General features: G+C 38.4%; 1 protein-coding gene across 2 annotated transcripts; it reads right to left on the bottom strand.

Moving 5' to 3' along the window:
• Positions 1-7,464: 7,464 nt before the first annotated feature.
• Positions 7,465-16,532, bottom strand: LOC109639812 (solute carrier family 28 member 3). Of its 2 annotated transcripts, none has more exons than XM_069523571.1 (17): positions 16,426-16,532; positions 15,827-15,912; positions 15,561-15,652; positions 14,422-14,586; positions 13,060-13,204; positions 12,837-12,950; positions 12,278-12,355; positions 11,895-11,975; positions 11,556-11,636; positions 10,880-11,005; positions 10,301-10,431; positions 9,769-9,937; positions 9,452-9,649; positions 9,009-9,090; positions 8,446-8,544; positions 7,857-7,971; positions 7,465-7,701 (listed from the first exon to the last, which is right to left on the bottom strand). In XM_069523571.1, the coding sequence occupies exons 4-17, from the start codon at positions 14,559-14,561 to the stop codon at positions 7,584-7,586; spliced, it is 1,677 nt and encodes a 558-aa protein (XP_069379672.1). In that variant the 5' UTR covers positions 14,562-14,586; positions 15,561-15,652; positions 15,827-15,912; positions 16,426-16,532; the 3' UTR covers positions 7,465-7,583. The 2 variants fall into 2 exon arrangements, with proteins under 2 accessions (XP_069379672.1, XP_019959026.2); XM_020103467.2 differs by having other exon boundaries at positions 14,397-14,586; positions 16,426-16,526.
• Positions 16,533-18,176: the final 1,644 nt, after the last annotated feature.

Below are 18,176 nucleotides of genomic sequence, written 5' to 3'. Positions count from 1 at the left end.
CAGTATCAGTTTGTACCAGCCTGGGCTAAAGCGCTGTCTGTTTTAGTAAATTAATATTGTGCAAACCTCTGACTTCTACAAACAGATGTAACTTTACAGTCTCTACGTTTAATTTGCAGCTCTCTCATCATTTTGCTGCCCCTGAAAATCACCTCCCCCAATGATGCGTTTCATGTTGAATCCCTCAGCTTTCATGCTACTCAATTCAATCATCTGTTACTGAAGAAAAGCTAGATGCCTCTCAGTCTGAAATCCAATTTGATGAGCCTAAAAGTGGTAGAGGGAAGGGGGAATGTGGAGCAGAATGACGAGTGGTAAGGAGGAAATTAGAAAGGATACAACATGAATGAATGGAGGAGGCGAGGGGGAAGTTGAGGGTGCTGACAAAGCTGAGAAGAGGCTGAGCGATACAGGAAGAGGTGTTTGCTCACAGGAGGTGGACAAAACTTTGTGAGAATAACAACTACTGTTTTTATTATATTTCTTATTTTCTAGAGCTGAATATCTTCTCACCATTTTCTGGGATTTAATGTATTTGCTTTAAAACGGTTTGACTGGAAGATTTAACTTGAAGTTTAAAATTATTTATGACAAAAATAAATCCAAACACCATAAAAATGAATAAACTTACACTTTAGATTATGTCTCACAAATAATCAAATTAATGTATCTGTTGTACATTAGAAGGTAAGCTCTTCACTATTTTAGGTGATGAAAGTCTTTTATTTTTCCAACAATCATCCTTATCAAACTGCTCATATCCTCACCGACAATCAAATTATTTCAGTGTCCTGAGATTTTTTTAAAGAGATTGAAGGAATCACAAAATTTGTAACCTAATATCTAAGCAAAGCACAGGTTCAGCACGTCCGTCAGCTTCACAACAGCTTCATTACACAAATTCAAACTGGCAATGCCGTCACTGCAGTGTATTTGTATGCAGTAAAAAAAATTTCATCATTTGGTTGCACTGGTCAACAGGTGTCAGCATGAAAAAATGGCTCTTAGTTAAAAGAAAATATACAAGATCATTACATGAGAGGATGAATAGTTAAATATAAAAAATGTTTGATCAGAAAGCATCACAGTCAGTGGGTGATGTGTAGGGTAATGAAGGGGGATACTGATACTGAAAATGAATCCCCCTTAATAACCTGTCAATTCTGCCTTTCTCTCAGAGGTGAGCATCCTATATAGTGCTGCAAACTAAATGCGTGATCCACAGAATATTTTTAAAGTTCAAACCCAAAGGCATCGAAAAGAACAGGAGGACAGTGCTCTGTGTGTCTCTCTCTCTCCCACACAAACACACTGGCCGTCTGTCATGATCCGATATTTATTAATTAAATAAAGATATTCCACAATTAACAAATAGTTTGTTTCTTTGTTTGTTGTTTGTCAGTAGGGTTAAAAAAAATAACGATTGGATTTCACTGACACTTGGTTGAATTTTGATCTTGATGGAAAAATACATTTGGCATTATAAGGGAACACTATCTATGTGTATGTGCTGTGGCTCCAAATGAAAATCTGGAACTAGCAGATTGTGGTTTCATAAGGCGACTGATGGGCCTTGGCTTGGATGCATGTGCTCTGCTGACTGCCATTCTCATTTGCTTGTGGCCATTTGAATGTGTCGTCTTAAGATGCGGTGCGCTGAGCTCTCAGGGCCACCGTACTTTCTCCTTCAAAATAGCTTTCTCGCTCACTGAAGCTCTTCTGTCTGAGTTTTATATTTAGATTTCCATATGCAGTCATTAATTGGGCATTCAGTCTGTGCTCGGTGGAGCTCATATACAGAAGCACAGCGAGCTGGAGACAATTTCAGACTGAGCTAATGAATCCTGTTCTGGTCCTTGGAACGGGCCTGATGCACAGTTTAGCTTACAGATGCGACCCCCCCTCCCTAGTCGCAAGAAGGTCCTAATGCACACTCAAGGACCATCCACGCGCTCTCTGCTGCCTCCGTCACCATGGAGATTTGTCTAATTCAGCAAATGATGGGGTTGAATAAGTACACATTCAGTCAAGCATCAACAGCAGCACAACATGTAAACACTTGGATGACTGGAACAACGGACGAAATAGAAAGAGCTGACATGGGGCTTTGATATGCTTTTAAAATCCACATCCTTCCCCTACACTCAAAAAAATGGGATAAAAAAACCCATCTTTTGGTGGCGGTGTGTGGAGGAGCACTAAATGGGATCTGAATTGAAGGAAAGATGGACAGAAGGGCTGAGGGAGGGATGGCACAAATGCAAAGCTGGAATAGAATTAAAGAATTAAGAAGCACTTGATATTCTTCGGGCCCCCGAGGCCATTAGGGGAGCGGCCTGCTTTTTAAATTAGAGTAATGAGGAGTTTGGTACCCAGCTAGCTGCGTGAAAAGGGACAGAAAGAAGAAGGGAGGGAGGGAGCGAGGGAGGGTTGTTGGATCAAGACAGAAAACACATGGTTCTATGAGAGAGAGCAAAAAAACTTTCAATGGCAAGTATCTAATTGCTTCCATAGGTTCCAGAGCAGTTTTCAGATGTGTTTGTGTGCAGAATACATTTGGAACATTCAACACACTGGGGGGGGGGGGGGGTGAACAGAGTGGAGAGAAGAAAGAGTGGGGCGGCAGTGATAAGAGAAAGATGGAATGAGGGATTGAATGAAAGTCGGAGAGATAGACAGAGAGAAAGAGAGGGGGAAGGGGGAGAGAGAGAGAGACCTGTGAATCACACTTTCCTGCTCTCAACCCAGCATGTGTCCATCTATGTCCAAGCCAGACCCCCTGCCTGGGCTCCGGGGAATCTGTGTGTGTGTGTGTGTGTGTGTGTGTGTGTGTGTGTGTGTGTGGTGTAGGTATCTCTCATGTTGTGGGGACCTAAATATAGTTTTACATTAGGTGACGTTAGATTGGGGTTAAAATGTAGTGTTAGGTTTAGGTGAAGGTTAAAATTTAGATTAGGGTTAGTTTTAGGATTAGGATTAGGTTATGTTTAGGGTCAGGGTTAGGTTATGTCAGAATTAGGTTTAAATTAGGGTTAAGGTTAGGTTTAGGTTAGAGTTAGGCAAGTAGTAACTTTGGTTAAGTCTACAAGACATCAATGGAAATCAGTGTAATGTCCCCTGCAGTCATGAGGACATGACTTGTGTGTTTGTGTGTGAGACTGACCGAGAAAGAGTGTGCACTGGTCAACAATCGTATGCGTGTCAGTGTGTGTGTTTTTCTTGCACACCTGAATGTGTGTGTGTGTGTGTGTGTGTGTGTGTGTTTGAGCACTCCCAGCAGGGGGAAAGCTCATGGGATGAAGGACACATGCAGCTAAACACAAATGTAGTCATAAAAGAGTGGCTTGACCGAGGCTTTTTCTAAGAAGCTGTCACAAACAAGCGCTTCTGAGCGGCTGCATTATTTCCCAGAACAAACAGAGCAGAAGAAACACTCTTGATTTCTGCATCGCCTACACTCCTAAATGCAACTTCTTCCGAACGGTTAAATGGGCACTGTTTTCACCCCTTCTTAGCTGACAGAGATTTTCTTTAAAGTCCAAACAGATAGAAAGAATACATAGCTCGTCGAATTCAAAGGAGAACTGATGTTTATTGGGGCCACATCATGTTGGTAGTTAAGAGTCTCATCAACATATCTTGAAAAAAACAGATATATATCAACAATTTGTTTTGGTCGGTTCCTTTGATTTTGACATTTTGAATTGCATCATCACAAAATAGAACAATATGAGTTCATATTTGTTTCCAAGTCAGTAGGAAGCAGTGGGCTTATAATGTGGGGACAAGAGCAGAGAAGGTAACTTAAACATCTCAGGTATCAGCCTGTCTAATTAAAAAATTAATAAATAAACATGTATTTTTTGAGTCTTAGAGTTGATATGTAACCTACAGTTTGACTCTACTCCCCCAGTGTGAGGACAAAGGTTAGGTGAATTAGAAACAAATTACAGGTAGGTGTGAAATGAGAGTGTGAATATGTGAAAGTACATAGTCCCAAACAATACATTGTTGCCTGTGCAATGCAAATACTGTATTAATGGCACACAATGCTGGTTTCGACATCTGTTGGTGCTCATAGATTTCACCTCTTCCTTCTGTCTCCTCTGTCTCTGGCAGTCATAGATCTTTCCTTGACTATCTCTCAGTGATCCTCAGACGATGGTGTTTGAAGAATGAGGTGCACAACCAGATTAAATTAACTACATTTTTCAAAACGTATAAATTGGTCCAATTTGACCAGAACACAACAGGATATTTCCATTTGTGTATGGAGATGTTTTCATGGAAAATAACATTTACTGCCCTGTCTTAATAATACACATGTTATAATAGCTGTGAATAATATTATTTAATAATACACCAGTATTGATAACTTCAGTGAAAAAGCCCCAAAACAAAATGGTTTTCCACACTATCTTACCCTGATTTATTCTTAAATTTAAATCTTCACGTTTAACTTTAATGTTTAAATCTCTCTACAACTAAAAATAATATTTTTTCACCATTGTTTATTCTATTCAACACTATAAAGCACAGACCATATTTAAAAATGATGTGGGTTAATATAATGAATTCTATAATCTCATGTTTTAAATGTTAATTTCTATCATTACTCTGTTTCTGTTTTAGATATTAATGATTCATTTTAGGCATTATCATTACATTAGCCAATGGGAGAATTTAAAAATACATGAAAAGCATAAAAATAACAAGGCTCCATAATTATATCATTTCCATGTTTTTGTGGTTTATTTGATTTAAAACACTCCTAATAAACAGTAACCTCCTTGTGTCTCTGTGTAAATCATGTTAATCAGATTAATTTTGAGATGAGAAACCTGCTTCACCACCATTCACAGCAATTAATGAACCACAGCGTCTATTGTCATGCACACATTTCTCAGGAATTCTTCATTTTAATTTGTCCGTCTGTGCCAAGACACGTCCATATAATTATCTGTCAATGAGCAATTAAAGCATCCATTAGGGTTGGTTAGGCAGGAGAACAATGATTAGGCACAGTATTCACATAAATGTTTGTGTATATTGTAAATAAGATGATTATCTACTGTATTAAAGGTTTATCATTATAATTACAATAACTCACCGGCAACAATTAGACAGTAAGTGGCTCTGAGTCGAATCATATTAGAAGAACAAGACACAGCAGTTTTTTTCATACTGTATTATACATACATACAGTTCTGTAAAAAGAAACTACATTGTAGATCTGTAATCATCACCCATACTAATGTCATTCTCTCCCTCCACCTTCATCTCATCTTTTTTCCATGCTCTTACCATCTCTCCTTTTCTAATCATTCTTCTATATGTGCCCCTTTGAATCCTTCCAACCCCCCGCTTCAATCAATCTTTTTGTCTCGTTTCTTCATCCACCTTCATAAGCTTCCTTCATTCCTCCCTCCCTCCTTCCCTCCCTCCTTCCCTCCCTCCTTTCCTCCCTCCCCTTTCTTTGTGTGCTCTCTGGAGTGCTGGTGGATGACAACTTCATCTCCATCACTCAGTTTCTCTGTTCTCCTCTTCATCTCCCTCTTCTTCTGTTGGAGTGGTGCTACATGACAATCCAATATCCACCAGTCTCAGCCTCCCGACACTCAACCTCCCCTTCTCTCTGTTTCTGTTTTCCATCAGTCCCACTCTCCATCCTCATAGCCCTTGTTTGTTTTTTCTCCTCTTCATATATATATATATATATATATATATATATATATTCTTCTTTAATAATAATAATAATTGTTTCTGTCTCTGTCAAAGGCACATTTTAGTCCAAGGTTAGTATTTTAATATAGACAGACATTCAATGAGTCCAACCAGATTATATATGTTTTTCTTTTATTTCTATTCTATCTGTATTATTTTGAATTAGGTTTTTTTATACGGAAAATGTAAATATGTTTAAATTTTTTACAGTATACAAAGGTTCATTGTGAAAGATTAAAAAAACATTACAAAAGGCAAAATTCCATTCACAGTGTCTCACATGTACTTAGCATAAAGGGTCATTATGTTTTATCCTTTCTATCCGTCCTTTGCCATGATTGCAAAGCACTTTGGTTTAACACTTTTTGTTTTAAATGTTCCGTACAAATAAATGTAACTCGACTTAATGAGAATATATAAAATTCAAATGGTATGTGAATAAGAATTTGATGTGTGGAGCAAATTGGATGAATGTACCAAATAGACTGAGCATCATCTCACCATGATAACATAAAACCTTAAAAACCTTAAAAGATACAAAATCCTGTAGATTGTTGTAGAGTTCCAAATCGATGTTTGTTGTTCCTCCACATCCAACAGCTCCATGTTTTTCAGGACATGCTTTTTCTTTACGATGCTGTAGAACTAGAAAATGAGCTTAACAATTTTTTTTTTAAACAGAGGAACACATGGTAACATGAAACCTAAAAATGCCCTATGTGACATCGTCTGATGGGTGAGTCTAATGTTCCCTCTCTGTGGGTGTGTGAATTTCACACATATGAACACACCGCCTGCCCACCGAGAAGGGAGCCATCTGACCTTTTGCTTGTGGTGGATTTAATGAACAGACTGTCATTTGCTGTCTCTGTGACTGCACTCTCATCTCACACATGCAGATGTTGAAAGTGCACAGCCTCGATGGCCTCCACTTTGTTCATCAGGAAATCAGAGCCTGAACTTTCTGTTCGTACTCATGAGCCACCTACTTCCCAGAATGACTGACTTGCTCTATGGTGGCCTGAAGATCTAGGCTTGAATATATTTTGGGTAAAACTGACATCCAGTGGCCAAGTAATAAACTGCACATTTACTTGTTTCTGTTATACTGGAGGAGAAGGCAAGTAAAAGTGAAGGTTTCAGTTTTCTTTTTACCATATTTACAGATATTTGGCTGAAATGAGTCGAGCAAAGCTTTTGTTCCACATTATGTTAGAAGGGTGGCCAACAAAAGCAGTAGTGTAGGAAGAACTTCCAACACTGTAAGATAAGTAAGTAAGCTTTTTTATTAAGCTGCAATATCACAGTACAGTCAGAAATCCAGAATTTTATTTACATCCATGCATTGAACTGTTTCTATAACTTTGCAATCAGTGAAGATGGAACTAATTTAAGTTGCTATACAAACAGCTGGGTGGGTTGTTAGTTTACCGCTGTAAATTAAATCAAGTCTTCATTTGCAATAATCCATCATCATTTATTTGTTTATTACATTTTACAGGCCTTTTGGTAATCTGAATTTGCAAAGTAACTACAGCTCAAGTTATCTAATAAATCTAATCGTGTTAAAAGTATTTTATGATCTTCCAAACTACAGTGGCAGAAACATAAAAGGGCAGAATGTGGAAAAACTCAAGTAAAGTACAAGTATCTCAAATTAGAGCTTGAAAAAGTATACTTTCTGTGACGAAGTTCACATGCACACAAAAGCCCAGTGTGTACAACAATCTGACAGGGAGATTTTTTTGTACAAAACCAATGAAACTTTATTGAAAATGCATTTTAAACTGTACAGTTTACATAACAAAAGCAGCACATGTTTCTACCACTGAAGTCAATGTGTTTTCATCGACAGTGATTCAAAACACAGAGCTGCAGTTGAAGTGTGTCGGGGGGGTGAGTGTGCAGCAGCCTTGCAGACTGCTGTGACTGAATCCTTCCCCAAGCGTCACGTTCCATGGCTCAAACACCGTCACGCTGCAAATAACACACACATAAATGGGGTACCTTACCAAAAAGAACATGTACTCAGCTGGGTGAACAATGTAGAGAATCAGTTATTCCAAAGTTAGACATCAATTTGATACAGTAATACACATATAGAAAACACACACACACACACACACACACACCTGTTATATAGCAGTGTGCAGCAGGTGACCAGTTGTGTGCTACTGGTCACGTTGGCGTTACTGAACTCTGTGGTCAGGAGCTGTGGACACTGGACATCAGGGATGTACAACATACCTAAAACAACACAGTGCAATGTCATCATACAAATAAAGTGATAATTATAAATAGGCCGATGGGGCGAGAGTCTCCATTCAAAACAGTAAAAATGTTTCAAGGAGCAATATAAATCAGTTAAAGCAGAATAGTTCTGCTTTAAGAAACTCGAACCTGCATCTCTTTCCTGGATTCCTATAATAATCTGGACATTGTGCTGTAATATTAAATGTGAAGAGCAGTTCTGCTTTATCTTCAAATAGAAACACAAAGTGGTAATCAAGAGATGTTGTCCTGCTCCTTATACTAAATGTTGTAATGGCATCAACATAATTTCCAATGGATGAATTAAGTGTAGCTGTACATATAAAAAACTATTCAAATTATTGTTAATAATTGTTAATAATACCTTGGCTGCAGTGACAGTGTGGGATAGCAGACAGTATCAATACATGGATAGATGACAGTTCAGGCACAGATAAACAAAACAGTCACCTGCAATACAAGCTGTCATCAAACAGGAGACACTGCCCGCGATGAGAGATCTGAGGCCACAGGAGGAGACGTCAGAGCGTCGTTCAGGAGCGAGAGCCGCTGCAAAATGTTAAAAATCCCAAATCTACAAACCAGACTTTAACAGCTACAGAAATGTGACAGTAATGTTACGAGAAGCAAAAGAATAGTGACATTTACATTTCATTGATTTGTTTAACTCAACACTATATTTTACAGCTTTAATAATCTGGTGGAGGCATCTGTTAAAGGTGTTTTTCAGTGCCACCCACATGGCATCTACATAATCATTGACAGTTGCATCACTTGTGCCAGCCAGAAAATCAAGGACACATTTAAGTTAACATCCTTCATCCTTCATTTCTGTTTGTGGCAGAGATTGCATTTGGTACAGTTTTTAAAGTAAAATGTTGAATTAAAGTTCTTAAGAATTTAATTTGATTATATTTCACAACATGTTACATCAACCAGGAACTTCATGACCTTTGAGTTTCCTGTTTGGTGTTGATAACTAGGCTTGCTAACAGCTCAGAGGCATCACTCACACATCGCCCCAATTGACATCCCAAGTGAAGCAAAGTTGGAAAATCCACACAAAGCGTAGGTTGCAATAGTTTCAGAGTGGACCTAGAGAAGGAAACATTATTCATGTAAATTGTTATGTTGAAAAAGTATTAAATTAAACAGGCCATGTCATATGTAGCTGTTAAACGTGTATAAATTAATCGTCATACACATTTCAGATCTTGTCCATTTTTAATTGATTTTGTTTTCGTCAAATTTTAGTTGACGAAAACAAAATCAAGTTTTCTTTTTCTTTAGATTTCTTCTGATGTAATTGATGGATAAAAACTGCATGCATAATGGATGCATAATAGATGCAGAAAAGACATAAGCTACTTGCAGACATGTGCTGACATTTTTTCTGGAATTTTCTTGGGGGGTTGAATGTGAAAACGCAAAAGTCAGTAAGATGAGTGAGACTTACAGAAATATACTGCTTCACATCATAAACATATTCTGGCCCTCCTGCCTTCCGCCTCTGGATTAACTCCGACAACTTCTGATAGGCCACAAACTCATTCAGGAAAGTCTTTATGCCAAGCAGCTCAGCAACAATGAAACTGTCCTCCCAGGAGACGCCCATCATGAATGACACAGGCATGAACACATAAGAGCAGATAAGCTAAAGATGGGATACAAAGAGATAAAAGGGAGTGTGAGTTGACAGGTGAGTCGATGTTTAACTTTATCCACAGCATACATGTTAATGGGGGTGTGTCTGTGTGTGGTCAGGGCCTTCACCGCAAAGCTGAGCTGCGGACATTCCAACATTCCGCCCAGCCAGGAGAGGAGTGCGTCCAACAAGGCCAGCAGTGCCATGAAGGAAATGACGTTGACAACAATGCAGGCCACGACACTAACAGCACCACATGCACCTTCGGAGGCCGCCTCCAACACATTCTTACTCTCTCTGAGGAGACAATGGAAACGTTATATGACCCTCAATCCTCTAATACTAGTGTCATCAGTGTTCTGGTGTTGTTGGGTTGATGACATTTGACAAATTGGAGTTGGTGCCTCAGTTCTGAAGAAGTTAATCTTAGGTCATTGTGGACGTTTCTTCTGTCCCTGATAAATTGACACCTGCACATCGGCTCTGCACCTATAATATATCAATTTAAGCAAGACTGGGTTTGTAGTTGGGCCTTTTTCAGGGAAAAATCAATGGTCGCTGCACCTAACATTTTTAGACAGCTACACATGACCTTGCTAGAAATCTGTGTTTCAGTCAGTCAGTTTTTTTTAAAGTCTGTGTCTCTTCTGCGACTCCTACCCTTTGTTCATTTTGAGGTCATGATCGCTGGTAGCAACTGTCCTCTCTGTCTCAGGATAGAACGTCTTGGCGATGGCGAGCGAGGCTGGAGCGGACATCAGTGAGGCTGTCAACAAGTGCGATGCCTCAATCTCAAAAGAGAAGCACAGAGAGGATTACATGAATTCAGAATTCAATCATTCACTTCCTGACAGAGATATGGCCTTTTGTGACCCATTATGTCTTGAAACTTACACTAAATGATTCCCTCATGCCTTTGGACCTGGGATATTAAATTGTCAAGCTATATTTTAAACAGGAATCCTATATAAAGTTGATTTCCCTTATAAGTTATTTTTCACTGAACTTTGATTAGATATATTCGTCCTTAAACTTGTGTTTGGTTTTCATCAAAATGTATTGCTGGTATTCCCCTCGGGGTAATTCTATTAATGGCCTTTCATTTTAAGATATTTAGAATCTTTATGAATAAATGACAATATATTGATATAATATATTCTTTTAAATACTGACTTAAGTCTGACAATCTGCAATCCTCCTCATCTCATCCACCCACTTCCTCCCACTCATATTCCTCACCCCGAAGGAGATAAAGGCTCCTAAAATGCTTCCGGAGATGCTGGCAAAACCTCCCGTCATCACAGCGTGGAGCTCAGAGATAGTCAGCACACTGAGGTAAGGTTTAATCAGGAGGGGGGTCTCTGTCTGGAAGAGAAAGAGGCAGGATTGATTTTATATTAGAGGAGTTGTATTAATTAGTATAGTTTGTTCAGATGTTTTTTTCCTATCTTTATTCAAGTGTGTGGTCTTTCAGTTTGAGAGCAGGACGTATTGATTTCATGTTCAGATTTTGTAATGCTCTCATTTAAAACCATGCACTTGCACTTAAATGACATCTAGCTAACACACCCACAATGAAGCCGGATGGATTTCATTTGTCATGACTACACCTGGTATTCTATAGAACAGGGAATTTGGAAAACAAAGAAAAAAAATAGAGAGGAGAAATCTGAGACCAGATGTTTCATGTGTGCACAGAAACAGAGTGAGCGCAAGGAGAAGAGTTGAAGCTGGAGCTCCAAACACAGAAGGGTATATTTGAGTGCAAGCGCATTATATCGAGTGACAGCATTACAAAATCTGAACATGAAATCAATACATCCTGTTCTTAAACTGAAAGACCATGCTCTTGAATAAGTTCGGGTGAAAAAAGCATAGATTTGTTGCTTTTGTTTATTGTTTAAACTGTTGTTACCTGTCCCAAGAATATATTTCCTGCTGCAGCCATTGATTCTGCTGGAGACGTTCCCATGACGACTTGCATTATAAATCCAAGCTGGGGGAAAAAATCAATATTGCAAAGAACGTTAAAGGAAAAGAATATAACAGTTGGAAATTTTGATATAAAGTATGCTAATTACAAATCAATCATTGTTTCGTTATGATCCAATTTCCAATCATCATTTATTTTTCATTTCTGACAGTGTATTGCTTATTTTGAATGTATTATTTATTTACTTATTTTGATTTAAAGTAACTGATCTGACTTGAAATGTTTCTCTCCATTGTACACTTTCTCTCCCACTTTCCTTACCTTGCAAATGAGCCATTGCATAAAGCCGATATAGTAGAGGACGGAGATGACAGAGCTTAAAAACACCACGATAGGCATCACCTGGAGAGAGTCCACAATCCTTATCATCACCATTACCCTCATCATTATCTCTATTTATTTAAATTTTATGCAAAATATGACATACAAATTATTAAGTACAGTAGATCATCATAATTACATTTTTATTATTTTAATTTTGCAACTTGAGGTAAGGAAGCAATGGAACACATGGCAGAACCCCGAGATATAATGTTTACATGATTGAAAACACATTCCAAATACTGGTATCAACATATGTTGTTCTCATTGCTGTTACTATACTGTCACCTCATTCACATGCACCATGTAGGAGTGTGTCATACCTGAAAGGCAAAGAAGTGGTCTTTGTAATTGTCACCAAACACAAGTTGAGACCCGACATCTGAGAAGGACATAAAAGTCTGTATGGAAAAGATTTAGAATTGTCAGTAACAGAAACAGAAACATTTTCACAGAACATGCAAAGCTTCCATCACTTGTACTTTACAATTCAAATGGAGCTGCGGCAGGAATGTCTGTTGATGTACAGAAAATGATAAATGCTGAATTTTACCAAGGGCAACAGTTCATATCCATCCATCCATCCTTCCATCCCAGTTATCCTTTAAGATTTGTGAGGGGGAGCTGGAACTATAGCTGCCAGTTCTTGACACGGCCAACATATAAAGACAATCAACCATTCAGTCTTACCTTCACACCTATGGGCAACTCAGAGTCTCTAACTAACCCTGTGTGCACATCTTTGGACTGTGGGAGGAAGCTGGAGAAAAACCCACAACAACAGGGAGAACAAAGGCCCTGGTTGAAGTTCGAACCTAGAACCTTTCAGAATGTGTGTGTGTGTGTGTGTGTGTGTGTGTGTGTGTGTGTGATATCACATACTTCAGCTTGTTTTCCAAGCCATTCCAGTGCGCCTAAGCCAAATGTGGTCCTGAGAGTCAGTAGACCGGCACCAAACTGTAGTCCAACCCCACAGAGCAAAGTTTGCGGAGACCACTGCAACACACGTGTACAATACATGATAAAAAAAAAAAAAATTCTGGCACGTGTGTGCATGTGTGTGCATGTGTGTGTGCACGTTGAAGCTTGCATTCGGGTCTCTTACCCTGAATGGATGTTTAGAGAACAGCACGATTAAGAAGATGAAGAGCAGCAAACCAAAGAAAGACACAAACTGTCTGGTGCCCCGCTGGGCTGTGTCCAGTGCAAGCCAGCACACAACCGCCAACAGTGCTGACATATATATAAACCTGGAGAGAGAGAGAGAGAGAGAGAGACAGAGGAGAGACATGAACAGATGATGACATATCTGTACATCTGTAACATGTGTGATCTATCAGTAAGACGACTGTTATCAAGAATTCACAGGATGACAAAAATCCCAATCCCTCTCTGTAATAAGAACATGTTTTTAAATATTCAACTGGTACTTCACTTTTTTAAATACATTTTTAGTCATGTAATAACTGACTTTTTTGCTACTGGGAGGACATACTTTCAAACTTCATATGACAAACCTGGTTGTTTTTAACTTGTGTTTCTCAGGCCTATTTGCTCCTTAGTACTCATGCTAATAGCATATTTTCCTGTTATTAATTATTATAAAGCACTTATATATGTAGTATTGTGTGACCAAATTCAACAAACAAAATTAAGATGTTTCCCTCGATAACAATTACTGCTTATCAATAAAGTTGTTGTGTATCAATTAAAATGAGTTTGAGCCTTATACCACAAGAATATTCATTCTCTATTATTGCCACTTCATTAATATAGTTTATTCTTACGTACAAAAAAACACAAAACTACAAGTGGCAATAAAATGAACAGGCCTATATTCATGTTCTAATATGACATTGTAGTGGTTTACACCGAATTTGATTTGCACTATGTGGTTTGCACTATTACTCACTCCTGAAGGATCTGTGAGGTTACCATGATAACAAGGGCACCTGGACGGGTTAAAAGCGAATGTTTTGCTGACACCCGGCAGTTTTCTGTAGTCGCAAAAGTTTGTACATAAACGCACATGGAGAGGTGCAGAAAACGAGAAATCTCCCGACTTCTTTATCCCATCTTGAATTGTTACTAGTTGACTTGTAGTTGGACACTTATTAACCCACACTAGTTTCTTTTCTGAAGTGACTTCCTCTTCAAACACAAATCAATTGTAGGACACAACTACCTCAATTAACTGACCCTGTTCTTCAATGATGGTCTGAAAAGCAATGGAGGTCTCGGATGAGCTGTTTTTCAGGGGGAGAAACTTCCATGTAGAAGATTTTCTTTGTGTCGGACAGAAGACTAAGTCCTTCATTTGCCTTGTCATTTGCCTAACTAGCGAACAAACTAACCAACTAACCAACCTTGTGAAAAAAGAACAGTATCTGTCAGTTGTCACAACAGAGTAGGAAACCTGAAACAGAATTTATTTTTTCTCACCATCTGATCCAGAACCAGTTCCTACTTAGAAGGTCTCTGATAGGACAGAGCTGCTCCCACACCCGGTTGCCATAGCGTTCCATCATCCAATCCCAGACCAGAAAGAACACAGTTGCCAAGAAGAGGACCAGAAGCTCGACTGCCCGGCTGAAGTTCAGAACACATGCCGCAATCACTATGGCAACAAAGCCTGGAATAAATTTAGAGTTAATGTGAAATATGTCCCACAGTGCTGACAACATTTTAAACCTATTTAATTAAAATTAATCTAATCTCCTCATGTACGTGCTGTGTTATATCCTCCTCTCTGGGGGGTGTGAGTTAATGTTAGATTTAACATTACTGACCTGCCACAGAGATCCACTGCACAACAGAAATATAACTCATCCACTGACAAGTAATACAATCTTTTACAAAATCATTAGAATCAAAATATAACTAAAAGTTCTCATGAAAATCACATCATTAGATTTCAGAACAAAGTTTGTAACATTTGCAGATCATTTTGATTTTTGTATTATTTACATATTTACTTTAATCCTTGAAGACTGACATCCTGCGAAACGTAAAACAGACTGTTTGACATTTCAATTCCTTCATTTCACTTATTTTTTATGTTTTGTTTTCTTGTCTAAAGTCTTCAGGTGTGTTTTTATTCATTTTGAACTATAGCAGCAGCTTGACAATAAGAAATCATTTTTCTTTTCTTTTCTTTCATCACACACAAATGTTAAAAAACATGAAAGTCTATATGGGTAAAAGCTAAAGGGTCAAAACGGTAATAACTGATGCTTAAGGTCACACTCATGCTCCAAGGCACAGATCTTTTAGGATGTTGTTCAACTCAAACCAGCACAACTAGTTTGGAACTGAAAATTAAACAGCCCCTTACTAGTGTCATGCAGCATCATAGTCTTAAAGGAAGACTGATATTTTTTTTCAATATAATTAGATTTTGTATTTTGATACAATGTGGATGCAAAATCAATGGAGAAAACAGTAAAGATGAGGGGCTCTCTTATGATTCAGCTTTAAAAAGTTTTAGTTTGATTTCCAGCCTCTTGTAAAACACATTGTTAGCATGCAGAGACCCACAGACAGTGACCCAAAACCCATTTAGTGTCTTCAGTTACAGTTTAACAGAAGCTAACAAAGATAATTAACCTGCTGCTAAAACCAGGCGTATTAACAGGTAGATCTGGTCTCTGTGTTCTGCCAAATAGCCCTGGAATGCCTCCATTTTCTTCTCCAGCAAGCTGTACACATAAAAAAGGACGATAAGGAGATAGATAAGGAGAGAGGACATAAATGTTACATCAGAGGGACGAGTGAGAACTGGCAATTCAGAAGACACTGACGAAATCTGATATAAAGAGATAGTGAGTGTTTGTGTGTTTGAGAAAAAACAACCCCAAAAAAAAGAACACAACCTTTTTTCCCGTTCTTCAGTAATTTTGTATGCATCCTCTGCAGTTTCTAAAGCGCAGTCCACATCAATGTATATCTGATCCAGCTCCTGTCACACACACACACACACACACACACACACACACACACACACACACACACACACACACACACACACATGCCTTATGGGTGAAAACACAGTTATTTACTCAGCTATATAGGCTTTGTTTGAGGAGAGCTTATTTTCTTGTGCACACTGACTAAAAACACTGTCTCTGGATGAATAGGCATGTATGTGTGTGTTCAAAGCAATTTATCCTGCAAATGTACATATGTCAAACCTTACTTAACCTGTTTGGTCAAAAACACCAGGCAGCTGTTTGAAATTCCTGGTATAAACCTTGAATGTTCTTGGTGAGCCAAGCTAATGGTCTGATTCAGTAAAAAGCCAGGAGATATGCAGTTATAGTAAATATAGAAACAAAGGCGTTTCATTAGATTGCCATTAGGATGCTGTTGAAATGGATGGCATGAGTTCTCAAACATTCCTATTCTTTTAAATGGTATTAAACAAGAATAGCTTCAGAGATAAGTGTGGGCTGTGCTCAAAAGTTCTACCTACCTGTGACTCAAAGGCATCGTTGTTGATTCCTCTTTTCTGACATGTCTTCTCCATTGTGTTCAGCTCCATCCTCTCACTGCTTTCCGGACAGACAGTGGGAGGCTTTTTTTTTACACACCTGTAATGTTCCTCTCCCCTCCCTTGCCCCTCCCTCTCTGACTCTGTCTCACACACACACAGATATCCTTCTTGGGACTTTGCATTGACATCCATTCACTGTGGACAGCCTAACCAAAGCCTTCACCCTAATCAACCTGACAACACTTCACGTTACCTCAGAAATGACCTTTTTACAGACCGGGCTTTGGCCTCCATGAGGATAGCTGTGGTAACAAACACACGAATGTTTTAGATCATTCAGGGTTTTTTTTTTGTTGAAAACAGAAATAATCACTGTCACAGACTTTCTAAAAAATGTGACCAAATACCAGTCAGCATCACATGACCTCTCTCATTTCTTCCTGTACCCTCTCCACTGGTTCCACAGATAACATCAACAATGGCTCTGTTCAGCTCAAGCATCCAGTATGAGAGTGAGCCAGCATGCAACATACCAAGATCCAGAAACTGAAAGAGCTAATGAAATTCAACTATTATTCATACTGCTTAACTTACAACTGACATGACATGAACAACTATGTGCAGTGAAAAAGCACTACACTGCTCACATACTCTGTGTAATGAAGGATCATTGTGTTGTTTCTGTAAAGATGCAGCCTGTGCAACTTGACACTGCAGAATCTTATTTATTAAATTACCCCAGCAGCCACTAGAGAGCAGTGGTGTATAATTTCTCAAGGCCACAGTATGTATGGATGGTATGAAGAGGTCAGAGCAGGTGATAGAAATGCAATGAACAGCAGGTGACTGTGGGGCAGCAATAGATCATTGTGCTGCAATAACAGTTGATTGTGGTGAATCAACCAAAGATATAATTTAAAATACTTTTAAATTCTATCATATATTTGTAAATACAAATGCAGCAGTTTCACTGTTCTTAATATCATCACTAATTTAAACTATTTTAAAATGGGACTTTAGGTGAGGTGTCCCTTTTGGGTTTAAGAACTTGTGGAATTGAACACAATATCTAAACCCAACATTTAAGAGATTGATCATAGACTGCAGTTATCGCAGCCCTATAGTGATGACACAAAAGATGATTATGTAGAGCCATGAGGAAACAGTGACCATAAATATAGATAATTGTGATAGAACACTTCAGACTTGATTAGTGATCAGTGTTTTAGCCACAGAGACAAAAAACAACAGGACCCTTAGAGGACTCACATCTTCACTACATATATTTCTCGTGAGTCAGACCTCATTTGAATAAACACATTTAAAATGCAATCAAAACATTATTCTACAATCAAGGAACCACAGAGCAACTCCAGGAAAGTGTTTGATGCTTTGATTTTTGAGCCCACACATTTATGATTCTAAGTCATCAAGATATGACACCAACTCGTCTAACTTCAGATGTATGCACATGATAATTAACGTGGTACACAGAGAGACATGTCTGTTAAAAAACAACTTTCTTCACTGTTTCTAGAGGGACATTCATTGTATGTAAATTATAAATGATTGCAAAATTGTTATTTGTGTTTTGCAATTAACACATCAAACAAGAAGCTAAATATGGCACATTATAATTTGCTCACAGTGTCGGATAAAAAACATCACGACTGACGCTTTGTCTATCGATGACAGATGGTTCAAGAGGGTGATTACATGTTTAAAACGAC

The sequence above is a fragment of the Paralichthys olivaceus genome, chromosome 4 (assembly GCF_024713975.1).
Source record: "Paralichthys olivaceus isolate ysfri-2021 chromosome 4, ASM2471397v2, whole genome shotgun sequence".
Classification (NCBI taxonomy): Eukaryota; Metazoa; Chordata; class Actinopteri; order Pleuronectiformes; family Paralichthyidae; genus Paralichthys; species Paralichthys olivaceus.
The sequence above is the reverse complement of the archived record's forward strand: the minus strand, read 5'-3'. Positions and strand labels throughout refer to the sequence as shown.